This window comes from Schistocerca gregaria, chromosome 1 (genome assembly GCF_023897955.1).
Source record: "Schistocerca gregaria isolate iqSchGreg1 chromosome 1, iqSchGreg1.2, whole genome shotgun sequence".
NCBI classification, from domain to species: Eukaryota; Metazoa; Arthropoda; class Insecta; order Orthoptera; family Acrididae; genus Schistocerca; species Schistocerca gregaria.
Genome location: NC_064920.1, coordinates 1160524719 through 1160543850, shown reverse-complemented (window position 1 = coordinate 1160543850; position 19132 = coordinate 1160524719). Strand labels below are relative to the sequence as shown.

Below are 19132 nucleotides of genomic sequence, written 5' to 3'. Positions count from 1 at the left end.
TTTACTACTTGCTCAATGTACACATTGAATAACATAAGGGATATTCTACAACCCTGTCTCACCCCCTTCTCAACCACTGCTTCCCTTTCATGCCCCCTTGACTCTTATAACTGCCAGCTGGTTTCTGTACAAATTGTAAATAGCATTTCTGTGCCTATATGTTATTCCTGCTACCATTACAATTTCAAATGTTACAAGCATAAGTTTGCATTTCCTTAGCCTATCTTCTAAGGTAAGTCAGCTGGTTTCTGTACAAATTGTAAATAGCATTTCTGTGCCTATATGTTATTCCTGCTACCATTACAATTTCAAATGTTACAAGCATAAGTTTGCATTTCCTTAGCCTATCTTCTAAGGTAAGTCATAGGGTAATTTTGTCTCGTGTGTACCTACATTTCATCCGAATCGAAAATGATCTTTCCCAGAGTTGGCTTCTATTAGTTTTCCCATTCTTCTGTAAGGAATTCATGTTTGTATTTCCCAACCACGACTTATTAAACCGACAGTTTGGTTATATTCACACCTCTCAGTACCTGTTTTCTTTGGAATTTAAATTACTATATTGTTTTTGAAGTCTGAGAATATTTTTCCTGTCTCGTATATCTTGCACACCAAATGGAAGAGTTTTGTCATGCTGGCTTTCCAAAGTAGTGCTGACGGAATGTTGTCCACTCCCAATGCCTTGTATCGGCTTAGGTCATTCACTACTCTATCAAATTAAATTCTTCTCACATTATTATAATTCCCACCTCATCTTCATCTATACCCTCTTCCAATTTATAAAGTTGCCTACAAGTTCATCTCTCTTGTATAAACCCTCTATACACTCCACCTTTCAGTTTGTCCTTCCTTGCTTAGGACTGGTTTTCCATCTGAGCTCTCGATATTTATACAGCTGCTTTCGTTCCTCCAACAACTACTTTCATTTTCCTGCAGAAGGTATTGATCTATAACCTAGTGATACATGCTTCTAAATCTTTACATTTGTCCTCCAGTCATTCCTGCTTAACCATTTTGCACTTCCAATCAATCTGATTTTTTAAAGGTTTGCGTTCCCTTTCCCCTCCTTCATTTGCTACATTCTTATATTTTCTCCTTTCATCAACTGAATTCAGTATATCCTGTGTTATCCAAGGATTTTTGCCTTGTCTTTTTACCTATTTGATCCCCTGCTGCTTTCAGTAATTCATCACTGACAGCTACCCATTCATCATCTAGTGTATTCCTCTCCCCTGTTCTAGTCACTCATTGCCTGATGCTGCCTCTGAAACTCTCAACAACCGCTTGTTCTTTCAACTTATGCAGCTCCCATCTCCTTGATTTCCTACCTTTTAGCAGTTTCTTCACTTTTAATCTACAGTTCATTGCCAATAAATCGTGGTTAGAGTCTGCCCCTGTAAATGTCTTACAATTTAAAATCTAAATCCAAAAAGCTATTATACAATCAATCTGAAACCACCTGGTGTCTCCACATATAGAACCTTCTTTCACAACTCTTAAACCAAGCGCAAGCAACGATTAAATTATGTTCTGTGTAAAATTCTTTCACCCGTTCCATATTCACCACTAGTTTTCCTTCTCTTCTTTTTCCTATTACCAAATTCCAGTCTCCCATCATAATTAAATTTTCATCTCCCATCTATCTGAACAGTTTCTTTTATCTCATCACACATTTCTCCAGTGTCTTCATCATCTGAGGAGATAACTGGCACATAAGCTTTGGTTACTGTGGGTTGTGTCTACCTTGGCTATGATAATGCATTCACTTATGCTCTTCCTGGTACCTTACCCGCCTTCCTGTTTCCTTATTCATTATTAAACCAATCCTTGCATTACCCTACTTGATTTTGTATTTATAACCCAGTATTCACCTGACCATAAGTCTCATTCCTTCTGCCACCAAATTCTCTAATTCCCACTATAATTTCGACCTATCCATTTCCCTTTTTAAATTTTCTAACCTACCTGTCTGACTAAGGGCTCTAACATTCCTTGCTCTGATATGTAGAACACCACTGAGTAGTTCACCCAGAGAACTCCATTTGGGGCTATTTTACTTGCAGATTATTTCACCCAATATGATACAATCACTTAACCATGTAGTAGAGATGCATGGCCTCTGGTAAAATTACAGCTGTAGTGTCCCCTTACTTCCAGCTGTTCACAATACCATCACAGCAAAGCTGTTTTGGTTGATGCTACAAGGCCGGATTAGTTGATCATCAAAATTGGTGCCCTTGCAACTACTGAAAAAGCTGATACCCCTCATCAGGAACTTCGGCTTTCAGGGTATGCTAATATGACAGCTCCTTACTTAGCAATCATATGCAACTGCTCGCTCAAACAAAAATCCTTATCTAAGGACTGGGAACAGGAACATGTCAATTAATACTCAAGACAGGAAATAGGAGTAATGAGCTGAATTACAGGCTTGTATCATCAATTTTGATTTGCAGTAGTGTTTTGGAACATATATTGTGTCTGAGTATTATGAATTACTTCAATGAAAATGCTGTATTGACACACAGTCAGTACAGATTCAGAAAATTTCATTCTTAAGAAACACAGCTATTTCTTTATTCACACACAAAGTCATGAGTGCTATTAACAAGGTATCACATATGGACTACATATGCTAGATTACCAGAAGGTTTTCAACACTGTTCCGCATAAGAGATTTCTAGCCATATTGTGTGCCTATGGAGTATTATTTCTATTGTGTGACTAGATTCATGGTTTCCCATCAGAAAGATCACATTTATGATAACCGACATAAAGTCATCAAATAAAACATACGTGATATCTGGCATCCCTTAAGGAATGTTATAGGCCCAGTGATTTAGGGCATAATCTGAGTAGCCCTCTTAAGATTGTTCACATGCGATTCTGTCACTTATCGTCTACCAAAGTCATCAGTTAAGATCAAAACCAATTGCAAAGTTATTTACACAAGAAAAGTGGCCACTGTCTCTAAATAATGACAAACCAAATCTTCTACTAAATGACAGAAATTATATGACCACCTTAACAGTCTTAAATTTTTTTGATTAAGTTTAACTGACAAATTTAAAACAACTGTAGAACCTGATAGAAGAATCCATTAAAAAATTATTTTCAAAATTTTAAAATATAAATGTACATGACTACACAAAACATACTGAAGATGCATCTCTGGCGCACTGTTCAAATTTACCAGATGACTCGATACATTCATTACAGTCATTCAAGAATCTATGATTGAAATTAACATTCAACAGTCTCGACACAAAAGTAGCATGTGCACTACTCTTGTCCAAAATTATTTACACTGAATATGTAATTTCATCATAATGTACATCCATTAGATTCTTCTTGCAAGCTAGTGCTAACTGGACACAAATTTAGGTTGCACCGATTCCTATGACAAACAGCCCAGACTAATTCTTTAAAATTCATTCAATGATTACAGTTTTGTAATTCATGTTTGCAAGAAACAATTTGAAGTACATGATGAAACATACTTCACAAAGTTGACAGAAACATTTTTTTATAATAAGTTTGTATTTCATATAAAAAAAATAATCATATTTTACACTGTACACAAAGTAATACTTATAATATCAATCATCATCCTCCGCATCTTCGTATTCAAAGTCTCTGGTCTTTACATCTGAGTCCTCACCAAACTGAATCATGTTATCTATTGTCAACATAATGTCTGCTATGTTCTCCTCGTCTCTTACATCAAATGGGTAGAATCTCACTAAGCTGTAATCTTCAATTAAGCGTCCAATTGCTTCTGTTAATCTGTTGTACTTTTGATTCCACTTTGAAGTAGTCTCCATTTCTCCTAACAGTGCATGAGGATCTGGTTCCAAGTAACTGAAAATGCAATCACAACAATATGAGAATTTGAGAAAACATACAATAAAAGTAGTTGAAATCGGTACCTTACCTTGATCCTCAAGCACCGAAAAACTCCAATGACGTCCAATATTTTGTTTCCAAAAAGAATAAGATGAGAGCAGAAACCAAAGCTATTTGCAGTATAGTAATATCCGTTTTATTAGCAGTTTGAGTTACAATAAAAGAACTTGAAAGCAACATACAAAAGCAAGACTACAGTTTTCATCTTTGACAGTGGTGCATATTTAATACTGAGATTTTGGTGAGTGAGGGGGGGGATATTAAACATACAAGTTTAACTTTTTGGTGATGATAATTAAAATTTTATGATCACCCCTCAAATATGTTAATTACTTCCTTTTCATTGACTTAAATTTTCACGAGATGATTCAAGCATTGCAATTATTTGTTATTTAACAAGCAGCAAGCTTATGGACATCAGAGTTAAGCAAACTTTTATGGTTATGCTACATGTTCCTGCTGCTCTCACAGGAATGTACTTTTTATTTCTTGAGTTAGGTATAATGGCATATAACATCAGGGAACTTTCTAGATTTTTTCTGTTCTATTGTCAGTTTTATGTTTTCAAGTTTACATACTGCTGAGGTCACAAACTTCATCGGAGTTATCTTTCCAGCATCAGTATACACAGATAAACCAACTCACAGATTATGCCCTAGGCCTGTTCTGACTGACAGACTGCTGCCTCCAAGACTGTACGAGGAACAACCTATGACTGTAGGACATGTGATACTCATGGCTACAAAGTTTTTCACAACAGAGGCCATGGTTAAGATGTTGGTTTACTTGCTATATCAAATAAAGTCAAAATGTGAAGCTTTTGATGACAACCTCCATCATCACCTTCAGGTGCTAAGCCTGACCATCACGAAACTGGAAATGATTCTGTCTTTTATATTCTGGAGGACTGCAAGTGATTGTCTGGACTACGTCTTAGTGACATTACGGAAATGGTGCGAACTGAGGTGGTGGGACTCCTTACATCCACTGATTATGTTTACGATCTTTATCTGGCATCTCTTGCAGCATCATCTCTCACAACAAAAAGTCTTCCTCCATGCTCTTTCTTTATCCAGTACATGCTTCCATACATTGCTAAGTGCATAGACAGTGTGCCTATTAAAACTATAATCACATCGTTTTACAATGAAGTACTTCTCTGACCACATATTCCCAATAGTTTGATGTGTGGGGAAGAATTCTTGTGTGTTTCAACAAAATCTTGTTTTTATTTACAGCCTCTGATGATTTTTCAAAATTCCTGTATATAAGGCGATGCTGGTGCTCAGCACAGTGATAGGCAAGAGTCCATACAGACTGGCCCACATAACTTTTACCACACTCAAAACTAAATTTATAAATCCCAGGTACTCTCAGGCCGAGATTATCTTTAACGTGTCACGATATTTATTTAATCTCCCTGGCTGGCTGGCAGACTAGTCAGATTCTTTCTCTGTTTAAGACTCTACCCACCTTACTAGATGCTGCACTGCAGAATGGAAGTCATGCTACATGGCGATCCTCCTGCCCTTATGGAAAAGTGTCACAACCTTGTTTTTGTGACAGTGCTGAACTGATATCATGGACAGAATACCTGTTCCTTCTCACAACCATCATCAGGTGATTAATCTCCGAGCCAAGGTGGTCCCGGACCAAAATAGTTCTGGCTCTGTGTAGATCCCTTCTGAGCTGGATGGTGAAAGTCACTCCTGCTGAGATACACGTCCGTAAGCATCGCTTTTCTATAAACAGAAAGGCCAAGTCGCCCATCTGAGTTACTTTCAACCAACACATTTACAAAAGACAACTCCATTTGCACTGTAAATCGTATGTTACAATGCATACCACTCATACAGTTGATGAACTGCTGTGGCACATCACTGACATGCAACCAGATTAAAAATGTATTGTCAGCATATCTGAAGAAGCAGGATGGATAGAAAGGATCACTGTTCAATGCTCGTTCTTCTCAATCCTCCAGGAAAAAAAAAAAAAAAAAAAAAAAAAAAAAAATTATGGCTGGTGACAGTGGGGAACCCATACCTGTTCCATCAGTTATTTCATAATAATTTCCACTGTACAAAAAAGAAATGGTCATTAAGATGTGCCAAAATAATTTTAAATTTTCAGCATAGAAATGAGCAGCCAATAGTTTCAATGTTGCTTCCACTGGTGCCTTCATAAAAAAAGGAGACAACATTGAGGCTGACCATGACTTCACTTGGGACTACCTTCATCTGCTTTACGATAACAACAAACATGTGATTTCTTAAGGTGATTTCTACAGGTACCTATAATTCGGTTAAGAACTTTGCTAGCCTTTGGGTAATAGAATTCATAGCAAAACCACTTGATCTCAGCAGTACACCGTGTCTGTATATTTTAAGCAGACTTTCCGTCCTGGGTAGTCTAGATGCTCTCAGTCTTAAATTCTTCAAAGGTACTCAGAGAAACCACAGTTCTTTAGTAGCTCCCTTCTCTTCCTGGTAAGTGCAAAGTGGGATCCTGTTGAGAATTTGATATGTCCTGTCTTTCAATAACAGACCTCCTTTCGTATGATAATATGTAGCACTGAGGACAATGGTAGCATTATGCTTGCCACGCAATAAGACAATTAAATCTTCATCCTTCCCTGAATGATTTCACCCTAATAATAATGGACTTACAGGGATTGGCTGTCGGTAAAATCCAGCGAGTAGCAAGGCTTACCTCATTTGCTGCTTCTTCAGGAAATGCTACATTGCTTGTTCTATTCCATTCAGTAACTGGTAGCAATTGTGAAACTTGAGCATTAAGTTCATATCCTTACTGAGAATTGAGATAGAGGCTTCGACAAGTCCTTATCAGAGAATTTGACAACAGTATGGTGAACGTCACTGGACCTAGGAGTTCCTTGTTCATGGTTAAGGTGCTCAAATTTTTTGGCCTGTTTTGCCATTGTCTTGCTTAAATTAGCTCACTGATATGTAGTCCAAGTCATGTCCACTGCAGTATTCAGCAATGAAAACAAAGTATGCCTGCACACAATTACAGGCATTTGTGTTTAAGAGGTACCTCATGAGTGGTATCTCGAAGAGCGTATTCGTCAATGCTATGCTGATTCCACCATAGGCCATATGGACTGGGATGTAGTAAGTTACCACTCTTCTTCCAATTTCATGTTTGTGGAGAGAATCCTGACAGTGGTTGGTACATGCAGAATGTTATTCGCCAGTTTTCATGCTGTTCTAGCAGTAGGTGATGATAGGCTGTTCCAACACAATAATTCTCACAAACATTCTGCCCATGAAACTTAATATACTGTATAAAATGTGCAGCCAGCACAAACTTGGGATTTGTCTCCAATTGGGCAAGTGGGCAGCGTGATGGAATGACATGTAATTCATGTAACTCATCTGCTAAGACAACAGAGCTACCCAAACAGGTGGAGCACGCATAGAATAACATATTTCAAGCTAGTATTTGCCACCCGTAGGATTGTCCACATGGCAGAGTTAGTGCTTGTTAAACTGTGCACTAATACGAATGTTTCAGCAATGGCCCTTGTGGTGTCACCGCACCGTCAGACACCACACTTGCTAGGTGGTAGCCTTTAAATCAGCCGCGGTCCGTTAGTATACGTCGGACCCACGTGTCGGCACTATCAGTGATTGCAGACCGAGCGCCGCCACACGGCAGGTCTAGAGAGACTTCCTAGCACTCGCCCCAGTTGTACAGCCGACTTTGCTAGCGATGGTTCACTGACTTCTACGCTCTCATTTGCCGAGACAATAGTTAGCATAGCCTTCAACTACGTTATTTGATACGACCTAGCAAGGCGCCACAGTCAGTACTATTGATATTGTAAACCATGTATCGTCAAGAGCGACGTTCGTCATTAATGGATTAAAGTTAAGTATTCCATCACCTACGTCCGTTTTTCTCAATTATAATTCCCTTGTCATGTTAAAGACCTCACACAGCCTGTGTGAGCTAAAACACGTGCATTTCAGCTTCCTTTAGCAATACGGTTGGCTCTCCTGCCAACCACAACAGCCCTTACATGATATCTCAGAACTACTTGAGCTATTGAAACATAAATGTAATAATTTCATGTACTCTACATTTCCTGTTTCTATAATAAATGTGTAGTGAATTATAAAACTCTCAATTGGTGTTCTTTTTTCTGGAATTGTATTGCACACAAGATCCATGGAGGCCAAATCTGTCATGTGCCCATGGTGACAAAATTTCGAAATATGTGCTCAATGCAGGAAAATAGTTATTTCTTTCAAGTAAATGTACACTGCAAACAGGTAATTGCATTATTTTATCAGGTCCTGTTATTCATAAGCTAGCTGAAATCAACACCATACAAAGGAAAGTTGTAGTATGAAGAAATACTGAAAAAACATACTGGTCTACAAGGGTGGTTTGATAAGTCTGGTAAAAAAAACAAGAAAGAAATATCTGTTCTGTACACAACTCACCTTACTTCTCGATGTAGTCTCCTTTGACAGATATACAGCGGGTCCAGCAATCCCCCAGCTTCTTCATCCCCTTGGAAAAATAGGTTCTGTCAAAGTCTACAAAATACTCGTTGACTCCAACTATTCCTTCCACATTTGATGAAAATTTCTTCCCAGCAGGCCAAAGTTTCAAGTTGGGAAACAGAAGAAATCACTCGAGGCCAAGCCTGGTGAACAGGATGGATGAGGAACTGATTAAAAGCTCAATTCGTGCACTTTTGCTATACTTGTCACTGAAGTATGAGAAGGTGCATTATCCTGGTGAAAGAGAACTTTTCTGCATTCCAGTCTTTGTCTTTTTTCAGGCACTGCAAGTTTCAAACAATCGAGCAATCGTTCTATGCTTTTCCAAGTAATCTATGAGAATTATTCCTTGGGAATCCCAGAAAACATTGGCCATCACCTTACCAGCTAAAAGAGTGACCTTTGCCTTCATCGATGCATTTTCACCAAACTTTATATAGTGTTTTCAATGTCGTTTTGACAATAGCATGAAATGATGGATCCAGGTTTCACAAATAATCATAGAATGAAGGCTTCCACGGCAGATGTTGTCATCACTTATCATTTCCGGGCTGAGATGCCGAGGTCCATACGTAAGACTTTCCCCCTTACGTTTCGCCTTCGACTGCGGAAGGCATCCTCCGAGGACAATCGGCGAACTGCAATGAGAGCACTAGTGAGCTCCGTATATACAAGCCATCCAGAGGGCGCTGCTGTCAATCGCGTGACGTCGGCTGTGCTGTGATCTCTGATATTGCCAACTTTCTCAATTGAAACTAATTGATTGTCACACTGTTGCTGCAACGTTGACATCTATATCTTGTCCAGCTTAATTCCTTCATCTTTTCTATTAAAATTATTGCAGTGTTTGGCAATCTCAATGGCCTCTCTGTACATTCGCGCATAATAATGCAACGTTTTTGCTATGATGGTCGTCTCACTAACCTTTATTTCATGATCACCTTAGTTTCAATTGAGAAAGTTGGCAATATCAGAGATCACAGCACACCTGACATCATTCGACTGATAGCGGCGCCCTCTGGATGGCTTGTATACATGGCACTCACTAGATCTCTCACTGCAGTTCGCTGATTGCCTCGAAGGATGCCTTCCACAGTCGAAGGCGAAATATCAGGGGAGTGTCTTATGTATGGACTATGGCATCTCAGCCCGGAAATGTTAAGTGATGAGTCACAAATAAACACAAAAAGTCTTGCGGATTGTGATTAAATATCACCAGATATTGTGTTGAAATGTATTTCCAGATGCACTTTTGATAGATTGTGGCCAATCGTGAATCGTGGCACCCACCTCACATACAGCTTCTACATAGCCAATTCTTCCTGCAGGACATTATGCACTCAGTCAGTTGAGATACCTACGGTCTCAGCAATCTCAATTATTTCTAGTTGGTGGCCTCACCCACCTCACATACAGCTTCTACATAGCCAATTCTTCCTGCAGGACATTATGCACTCAGTCAGTTGAGATACCTACGGTCTCAGCAATCTCAATTATTTCTAGTTGGTGGCCTTGCCTTACCATATCACGGCTTCTCTCAATAGTTCCCTTTGTGGTACCCTCAACTGGACATTCAGAGAGCATATCATCTTCAATCCTTGCCCAAGCATGTTTAAAGTCATTAATCCAAAAGTAAATGGTCTTCAAAGTTGTTGCAGCATTTGCATGAACTTCATCCAATTCTGTTTTGATCTGTATGGCAGTCCACCCTTCAAATGATAACAGCACAAAACTCAGTTTTCCCCATTTTCAATCATAGTCTCACTGAACAATTCATATAGTTGTCAAAAATGAACTGAATGCAGTACATTGTTAAAATTCTTTACACAATCCTTTAAATAATCAAGATTACCATCCATGAAGGTGCAAGAAAAATGTTCCATTTTTTATGGAAATTTACCAGATTTATCAAACCACACTCTTATTTGAGATTGGAGGTTAGTGCATGCATAGCAGTTCCTGAAACAATGACCACTGGAGAACAGCTTTTATAATTAATCAGAGTCCCGAGATAAACTGTTAATTTTTGCAACTATAAAATAGTTTCTCAAGGTGCTGAAAGGGTTGAACAGACAACAAAAAGGACATAAGCAATTTAGGATTATTTAAATAATCAAAGTTTGAAAAATGGGGAAGAGTTTTCAGAAAAGTGGCAAAAAATAATTATTCTACACAAGATACAGCACAGAAGCTTTACCTGTCAAGACGTGATCGTGCAGTCTTGCTCAATAGGTCCATCTTGCTCAAGACATTTATGTGTGGAAGTTCTAAATTTGTCATAACACTTAATGCTGCCATTGTGCCAGACAGAAACTTGGCAGGATCTACCATAAACTGAGAGTCTATGAGGAACACTGCACAAAGGCGAAAGTCCTGACGCTGCAGATGTTCAACAAGCTGTCTCATGACTGTCATGTGTGTATACAGCTCTATCTGCCCAGGACAGTCAAACAGAGTGTAGTCATCCTCATCCTCACCTAGCTGCTCTTCCAACCAGTCAATATTCTCCACCAGATACCTATGAGAGAAAACACGATGATTATTTTTCAGTTTTCTTAATATATATAACTCACTGTTAAAAACTGTGTATCTGCAATCCTCTTCCTTTTCTTGGTATACTGCCCTAACATCACAAAAAACGGCAAGGGCATCTGTGTGTGTGTGGGGGGGATCACTAACATTTTCTTTTACTAATAGACTCCTTATGCAGACTTCAGAGTAATGTTCCTTATGCTGGTGCAGAGGTCTTCAACAAGCTCCCAGTTGGACATAAGGCAATAAACTGTAAAGTCCAACAAATTCAAAAGAAAGTTGTGGTTCATGCAGGGTCAGCTCCTCCTGCCACATGTTACCAGATGATCTACTTTCTATGGACTGAATATCTGTGTTAGCTATATGGCAACTACAATCAAAGGCTAGTAATTACACCAGCAACCAAGCAAACATCTGTGCATGCACCTGAAAAACTGTTCTGTGCATATTCCTGTATACATAACTATGTCAAATAAATTAGGCTACACCACATAACCATACATGAAAGATGTCTACATAATCACTTTGAACAAAATCTTACTTGAAATACTCCAGGTTTTACTTTTTTTCAATGTATACTTAAAGAAAGCAATGAAGATGTTGAACATACTGTTTAGAATGAAGTAATTAGGGACAAGAGTATCATTCAAGGCTTGGATAAGAGATAGTGGAAATCAACTAGTCTTTTCAAAGGAAGCATCTCGACAACTGCCTCAAATTATTTAAGGAAGCCATGGAAAACCAAAATCAGGATGACCAGACAGCAATGTGAATCTCAATCCTGCTAAATGCAGGTCCAGTAGCTTAAACATGGTGCCACTTCACTCAGTAAGGACACCACTTGCCATTTAGAATAATATACTGCATGACAAATTCTTTGGGTTATTCAGATATTATAGAAGTGGGTCATTCAGATGTTATAAAAGATACTCCTTATATTTACCTGTTTGTTATCAATAGATAGTGGAGTATGCTATTCAATCCCTATCAGAGATACAGGTGGGAGGATTTTACTATTCACTTACATTCATAATTTCATGAAATCTTGTTAAACGAGAGCCAGCAATGTTTCACAGAGTCAATTCTGCCTGTACTAATACTTCTTTGGGGAGGGAATCATTTCTCTCCCTCGGTCATTAGTTGTTAAATTTAGGAAGCCCACAACAAACATTGGCAAGATTGGTTTATGTATCTTTGTAGTGTGGATGAAATTAGCTGTCCAATCTGTCACCACTTCCCTACCAGCAGGCAAAATATATCTTATATTCCTTGTACGTCTTCAGTCCTCTGACCATTACAGTACATGTTTCCGCCAGGGATAGTTATATAATATAGGACAGGAGGAAGGTCACAAATAAACTGCAAAAAACCAGTAAGTCAATGGAATGATTATTTATTGTCCATTTAAGTCAATGGAATGATTATTTATTGCCCATTTAAGAATATATCTGGATGATTTTCTATAGGAGGGACATCATCAATCCACAGTTCCGAATAACTTGATGGGTAAACAGTCATGTTTGTCTGGCCCTCATGGAGTCCTAATTAATGAAGCAAGGGACTTCATCTTAAGAATAAGGCGGGCGATTCTGTTGCTGACCCTGAGAGGTAAGGGATGTGAAAACAAAGGTTGATAAGCATGGCAATTCCTACCCCATCAACATCGGTGCATAGTATACAGACAGCTCATAGAGTAAATTGTGTGTGCATGTAATTATAATGGTCAAGGTCAGCACATGGCATAATCTCGTGGCATAAGTGGATGTTAGCGCTATGATTTTGCACACGACTGATTCCAAAGTAATGAACACCAGTTCATGTTAACACAAGATGACAGTGACTTCCACATTAAGGTTTTAACAACAACGTCATGATCATATGTCCAAATGGGCCCCATTTGAAATCTGCAACAGAATGGGGGCCAGAGAGCGGCTCTAAGAAGTTTTCCTACCTTGAAGGAAACACAATGAAGTGCATCCTCCAGGAAAAAGCATTTCCTGTAGCCAACAAAAGAAGTAAATTCTTTATTCAGCCTTACCAAGGCGGGAGAGATAATTGGGGAGGGGGAGGAGGGGGAGGGGAAGGCAGTGTTGTTCATTCCTGTGGCTTTTTTGGCCCGAATTGCCAGAGTGGTGAGTTGGTTGGTTTGTTTAAAAGAGGGGAGAAGGGACAAAACTACAAAGTCATAGGTCACTTGTTCCTAATAAAACAATGCCACAAGTGTGAGAATAAAACAGACAAGACATATAACACAAAATGGAAAGAAAGGAAAAACCAAAAGAACGAAGGAAAGGCAACGAACAAAGAGGACAAGAAAACAACAGAGACACTCTAGAAACAGAAGTGAGTAAAACAAGAAAGCAGATTACAGTGGCTGGCCGACCTCGCGAATAAAAAGGAAATGCCAGCCACTCTGCAACACCTTAAAACCTCCACCCTAAAAGCACTAAGGTGGAGGACACAGAGGAACAAAGGACATGCACTAAAACTTAGATCAAATGATAAAACCCACCCTCTCGAATAAAATGTAAAATTATATCAGCCAATGAGGGATAGTCAGATAAAATGAGTGGCAACGAGTCTGGGGTAATCCAAGATGTCATCGCTGGACAATCAAAGCGGGACAGTGCATCAGAATATGGGCCACTATCAACTGGGTGCCGCACCGACACTGAGGTGGGTCTTCACGGCGCAGGAGGTAACCGTGGGTGGCCCAAGCATGGTCAATGCAGAGCCAGCAGATGACAACTGACTCCCTGCGAGAGGCCCACATGGAAGAGTAATTAGGATGTTCAAGAGAGCTACGAGTGTGTGTTCAACATAACTGGTGAGCAGTTGTGCACATCTGATATTCAATGGAGGGACTCCAGCCTCCACCAGTACAGTTGTCACCAGACTTGTCCTAAAAGCTCCTGGTAGTCGAACTCTGCAATGGAGCAATGGGTCAAGCAAACACAATGCTGAGGGCACCACCAAACCATAAATAACACTCCCATAGGCAAGGCGGGGTTGAACAAGGGCTCTGTAGAGTTGCAGCAGCGTGGAGTGATCTGCACCCAAGTTGGTGTTGCTCAGGCAGCGGAGGGCACTGAAGTGCTGCCAACACTTCCGTTTAAGCTGACAAAGATGAGGAAGCCAAGTAAAACTAGCGCCGAAAACCAGACCTTCGAATCGATATGCCCCACTACAGTGGGTGGATCATCATCAAGGTAAAGTGCTGGTTCCGGATGAAAGGTATGATGCCAACAGAAATGCATGACACGTCTTCATGGTGGAAAACTGGAAGCCTTGGGCTAGAGCCCATGACTGCACCTTGTGGATGGCTCCCTGTAGGGACTCCATTCTCCTGGATATGGATGAAACTATGGGAGTCACCAACTTGGACATGGAAGGTATGGAGCGACAGGAACTTTTGGATAAAAATCGGGAGTGGTCCCCGGAGACACCACACATAATATGTGGTAAGGATATGATGTCAACAAGTTGTGTTGTATGCTTTACGTAGGCCAAAAAAGACGGCAATCAGGTGTTGCCATCTGGAAAAGGATGTTCAGATGGCAGACTCAACGGATACGAGATTATCAGTGGTAAAGCAACCCTGGCGGAAGCTGCCCTGACATGGAGCCAGCAAGCCACATGACTCCAGGACCCAACCCAACCGCCGACATACCATACATTCCAGCAGCTTACAAAGAATGTTGGTGAGGCTGATGGGCCGACAGCTATCCACATCAAGCAGGTTTTTACCAGGTTTGAGCACTGGAATAGTGGTGCTCTCCCGCCATTGCGATGGAAAGACGCCATCGCACCAGATCAGGTTGAAGATGACGAGAAGATGTCACTTGTAATCAGATGAAAGATGTTTAATCATCTGGCAGTGGACGCGATCAGGCCCAGGAGCTGTGTTGGGGCAATGTGAAAGGGCACTGAGGAGCTCCCACTCTGTAAATGGGGCGTTATAGGATTCACTGTGGCGTGTAGTGAATGAGAGGACTTTCCCTTCCAGCTGCTGTTTGAGAGTGCAAAAGGCTGGGGGCAGGGGGGAGGGGGGGGGTAATTCTCCGACAAAGAGGCTCGAGCAAAGTGCTCAGCAATCTCGTTTGTGTTGGTAGATAATACACTATTTATGGTAACACCGGAAATACCTGTTGGGGTCTGGTACCCGAAAATATGTTTGATCTTTGCCCTGTCTTGGGAAGGTGACAGACATCATCCAATGGTCGAGACATATCTCTCCCAACACTCCTGCTTCCGTTGTTTGGTAAGTTGGTGATGTGGGCATGGAGCCGTTTAAAGGCTATGAGGTGCTCCAGGGAAGGGTGCCGTTGAAGTCTCTGTAAATCTCGCCGACGCTCCTTAATTGCTTCAGCAACTTCCGGCAATTACCAAGGGATTGCCTTAAACCGGAGCCACCTTAAAGAGCGAGAGATCGCATTGTTGTAGTCATCTGCTCAACCATCACATCGTTGTTACCATGTGGAGGAGATTCAATGGTGACAGCAGAGGTGAAAGTTTCCCAGTCCTGGGCACGCGTCCGTGGGCCTGACAGGAAGATGGTGAAGTGGTCACTACCACACAGGTTGTCACATGCTCTCCAGTGGATAGATGGGAGAAGTCCTGGGCTGCAAATTGATAAATCAAAGGCCGAGTAACTACCATGAGCCACACTGAAATGTGTGGCGGCCCCAGTATTTAAGAAGCAGAGGTCAAACAGAGACAGTAAAGTTTCAACATCTCTGCCTTGGCCAGTAAGCACGGTGCCACCCCACAAGGGGTTATGGGTGTTAAAATCTCCCAAAAGTAGGTAAGGTTTATGGAGTTGATCAATCAGTGCAGCTAATACATTTGGGGGTACTGCACCATCTGGAGGAAGATATACATTGCATACAGTTATTTCCTGTGTTGTCCTTAGTCTGACAACCACAGCTTCAAGATGGGTTTGAAGGGGCACAGTGTCACTACAGACTAAGTTTAGGACATAAACGCAAACACCACCTGACACTCGATCATAGTCGCTACGGTTCATCTAATATCCCTTATAGCCACGGAGGGCAGGGGTCCGCATTACCGGGAACCAGGTTTCCTGGAGGGCAATGCAGATGACAGGTGTAAAGCTTAACAGTGGCCATAGCTCAGCCAGGCGATGAAAAAAACCGCTGCAATTCCACTGGAGGATGAAGTCATCGTGAGACAGGGAAGACATGCAACATTCACTGAGGCATTAGATGCCTCAGGGTCACCTGCTGCCACCCACTTTTTGCCTGAGCAGTCTATATCCATTGTGTCTGAGGGTCTGGCGAGATCTAGTTCCTCAGTGGACGATAGAATCTCCACCCCTCTCCCACAGAGCTTGTAGGTAGCGGTGGTGTGGGTGCCATAGCAATTTCCTTGGTCTTATGGGTCAACTTTTTTTTTTATTTCTCTTGCTTCTCCTTGGATTTCCCTGGCTAGGAGGACTTCACTGGCTCAGTCTTGGGGACTGAGGATGATGATGAAGACCTATGACTACCTGCTTTTGAGCTATTCAGCAACTGGTGGGTGTCATCTTTCCCACTAGCAGAAACCTGGGAAGGGAGTGACGCAGGGGAACCCTTCCTAGTGAGAGAAGCCAAAGAAGACTTACGCTTCTCCAGCTTAGGAGTGGGGACGGACGTCCCTGATGGTTGGGGGGGGGGGGGGGGAGGTTGGTTCCGAAGTAGGTGGTGCGTGCAGAACCAACAGGGAGGGAAGTGGCCTCCACCATCAAGGGGGCAGGTGTAGTCTTCCGGCTCAGAGAGGTGACGGGGGTTGGCGGAGCTGATGGTGCCAGAACTATTGTAGCAGTGGCACAAGACGATGTCATACGTACAGGATGCAGGCGTTCAAATTTTCTCTTGGCCTCAGTGTAGGGCAGTCAGTCCAGGGTCTTGTACTCCATAATTTTCCTTTGTTTCTGGAGAATCCTGCAGTCTGGCAAGCAAGGTGAATGGTGCTCTCTGCAGATGACACAGATAGGAGGCGGGGCACATGGAGTAATGGGATGTGACGGGCGTCCGCAATCTCGACATGTAACGCTGGAATTACAGCGGGAAGACACATGGCTGAACTTCCAGCACTTAAAGCACCACATCGGGGGAGGGATATAGGGTTTTGCATCACAGCGGTAGACCATCACCTTGACCTTCTCAGGCAATGTATCACCCTCGAAGGCCAAGATGAAGGCACCGATGGCAACCTGATTATCCCTCAGACCCTGGTGGACACACCGGATGAAATGTACACCTCGCCGCTCTAAAATGGCGCACAGCTCATCATCAGACTGCAAAAGAGGCCCCTGTGAAACATGATACCCTGAACCATACTTAAGCTCTTATGGGGCATGATGGTTAAGAAACATCCCCCAGTTGTCACAAGCGAGTAACGTCCGTGACTGGGCAGGGGATGCAGTTTTGATCAAGACTGACATAGATCTCATTTTGGACAATCCCTCCACCTCCCCAAACTTGTCCCCTAAATGCTCCACAAAAAACTGAGGCTTCATCATCATGAAAGATTCCCCATCAGCTCTCGAACATACAAAGTACCGAGGCAAATAAGAAAGATCTGCTGGCATCCTTAGCCTGACGTTCCTCCCATGGTGTGGCCAGGGAGAGGAACGATTTGGGGTCATACTTCTGTGCGTTGAATTGAGCTTGTGAACGCTTAGAGACTGCTGGTGTTTCACCACCAGCAAGAGATGATGGACTATGTTTCATTGCATGTCATCTGCCCTGATGCCACCCACTCCAACCAGGGCCCTCTCCACGGGCGCCACCCATCCACAGCAAAGGACACCTGGCAAGATGCCCACTCCCCGGAGTCCCGATGCCCCAGGGGACGGGCATATACCCCTTCCTTGGCATAAGCGGGGGAGTTAATGGCGCAGGCATCAGAAGAGCAATCCCTGTGTAGTCAGGGGGCTACAACCAACAGGGTACATGGCGGCCCCACCACAATGGACTGGCTACTGTGCAGGATATCAGCTGCAAAGAAGTCAATGGTCATCGTCGATGCAGAATGCGACACTGCATAGTGCATGGTAGAAAACGCACCCAGGTAGGTGTCCTCGTCGAAGAGATGGAGAATGAGCGGGACTGAAATGTGACAACGAGAAAGTGGGCTAAAGATCTCAATGCACAACGGACACGATGCACCATGTAAGGCGCCCTTCCCCAATTGCCTCACTCTTCGGGAAAATTTTGAAAAATGGAGGTCAAACCCTACAGGGGACCATCACATGAAGGCTGAAACGTGTGGAACTCCTTTTAGTCGCCTCTTACAACAAGCAGGAATACCTCGGGCCTATTCTTTCCCCCGAACCTGCAGGGGGGGGGGGGGGGGGGGAAGGGGGGAGGGGAGAGTGATGGGGAACACTCCCTGTCATTTAGGTTGGTCATTCGCTGGAGGTGCCAGGAGGGTGTGCACAAGTGTCCTTTCATGGTGACATGTCTGTAGCTTCAGTTTGAGCACAATGTGTCCACTCTTTACCGACTGACGACATCTTGCGACTTTCTTCAACTGTCTGTTTGGCTGACATTAAAACTACTTTACCACCACATCCAATAGTTCTTCATCTAGGCAACACACTGATGGGTACTGATGACTGAAAAAAAATGATATTACAATAGGAATTTGCTTATCAAGTTTTCCACCTTGTTAAATATTCATGCAATCAGCATGTGACTGAGGTCACTGGATTTGAATTTTGCCTCTTGTCTGAATCAGTGATTAAAAATATTATTGTTCAAATAATTAAATACTCTCCCTTCGTAAGGAGTGGATGACACTGCTAAGGCCTCTCCACATGCAGGTGATGATATGGTGGAAAAGTTTCAGATTTACACCTAGATGGGAACAAGAAATTGCTTGACAGTTGTTCACAGCTAAACACACAAAATAACGATATCGTTACTTCATCATTACTGCCACACACAGTATGGCTATGACACCAATAGCTGTGCACTGACAGACTGACTCAAGGCTCAAGTCTAATATACAGGCAGGACTAGCCAGGGCACTTTTCCTGTATACAAGGGTGGTTTGAAAACTTCTCAGAATGGAATAAAAAAAAGTACTTACACCACAAACTTTTTTTGCTTTGTTTTTCAATGTAGTCTGCTTGTAAATTAATGCACTTGGTCCAA

General features: G+C 42.0%; 1 protein-coding gene across 1 annotated transcript in view; it reads right to left on the bottom strand.

Annotated features, from left to right (window-relative positions):
• Window positions 1-2456: 2456 nt before the first annotated feature.
• Window positions 2457-19132, bottom strand: part of LOC126284142 (GPN-loop GTPase 3) — a 31006-nt gene continuing 14330 nt past the window's right edge. The window contains exons 3-4 of the mRNA XM_049982862.1: window positions 10636-10956; window positions 2457-3861 (exon numbers count right to left, since the gene is read on the bottom strand). Of these exons, the coding sequence (XP_049838819.1) occupies window positions 3600-3861; window positions 10636-10956 (583 nt within the window). The 3' untranslated portion in view covers window positions 2457-3599. The remainder of the gene's footprint in view (window positions 3862-10635; window positions 10957-19132) is intronic.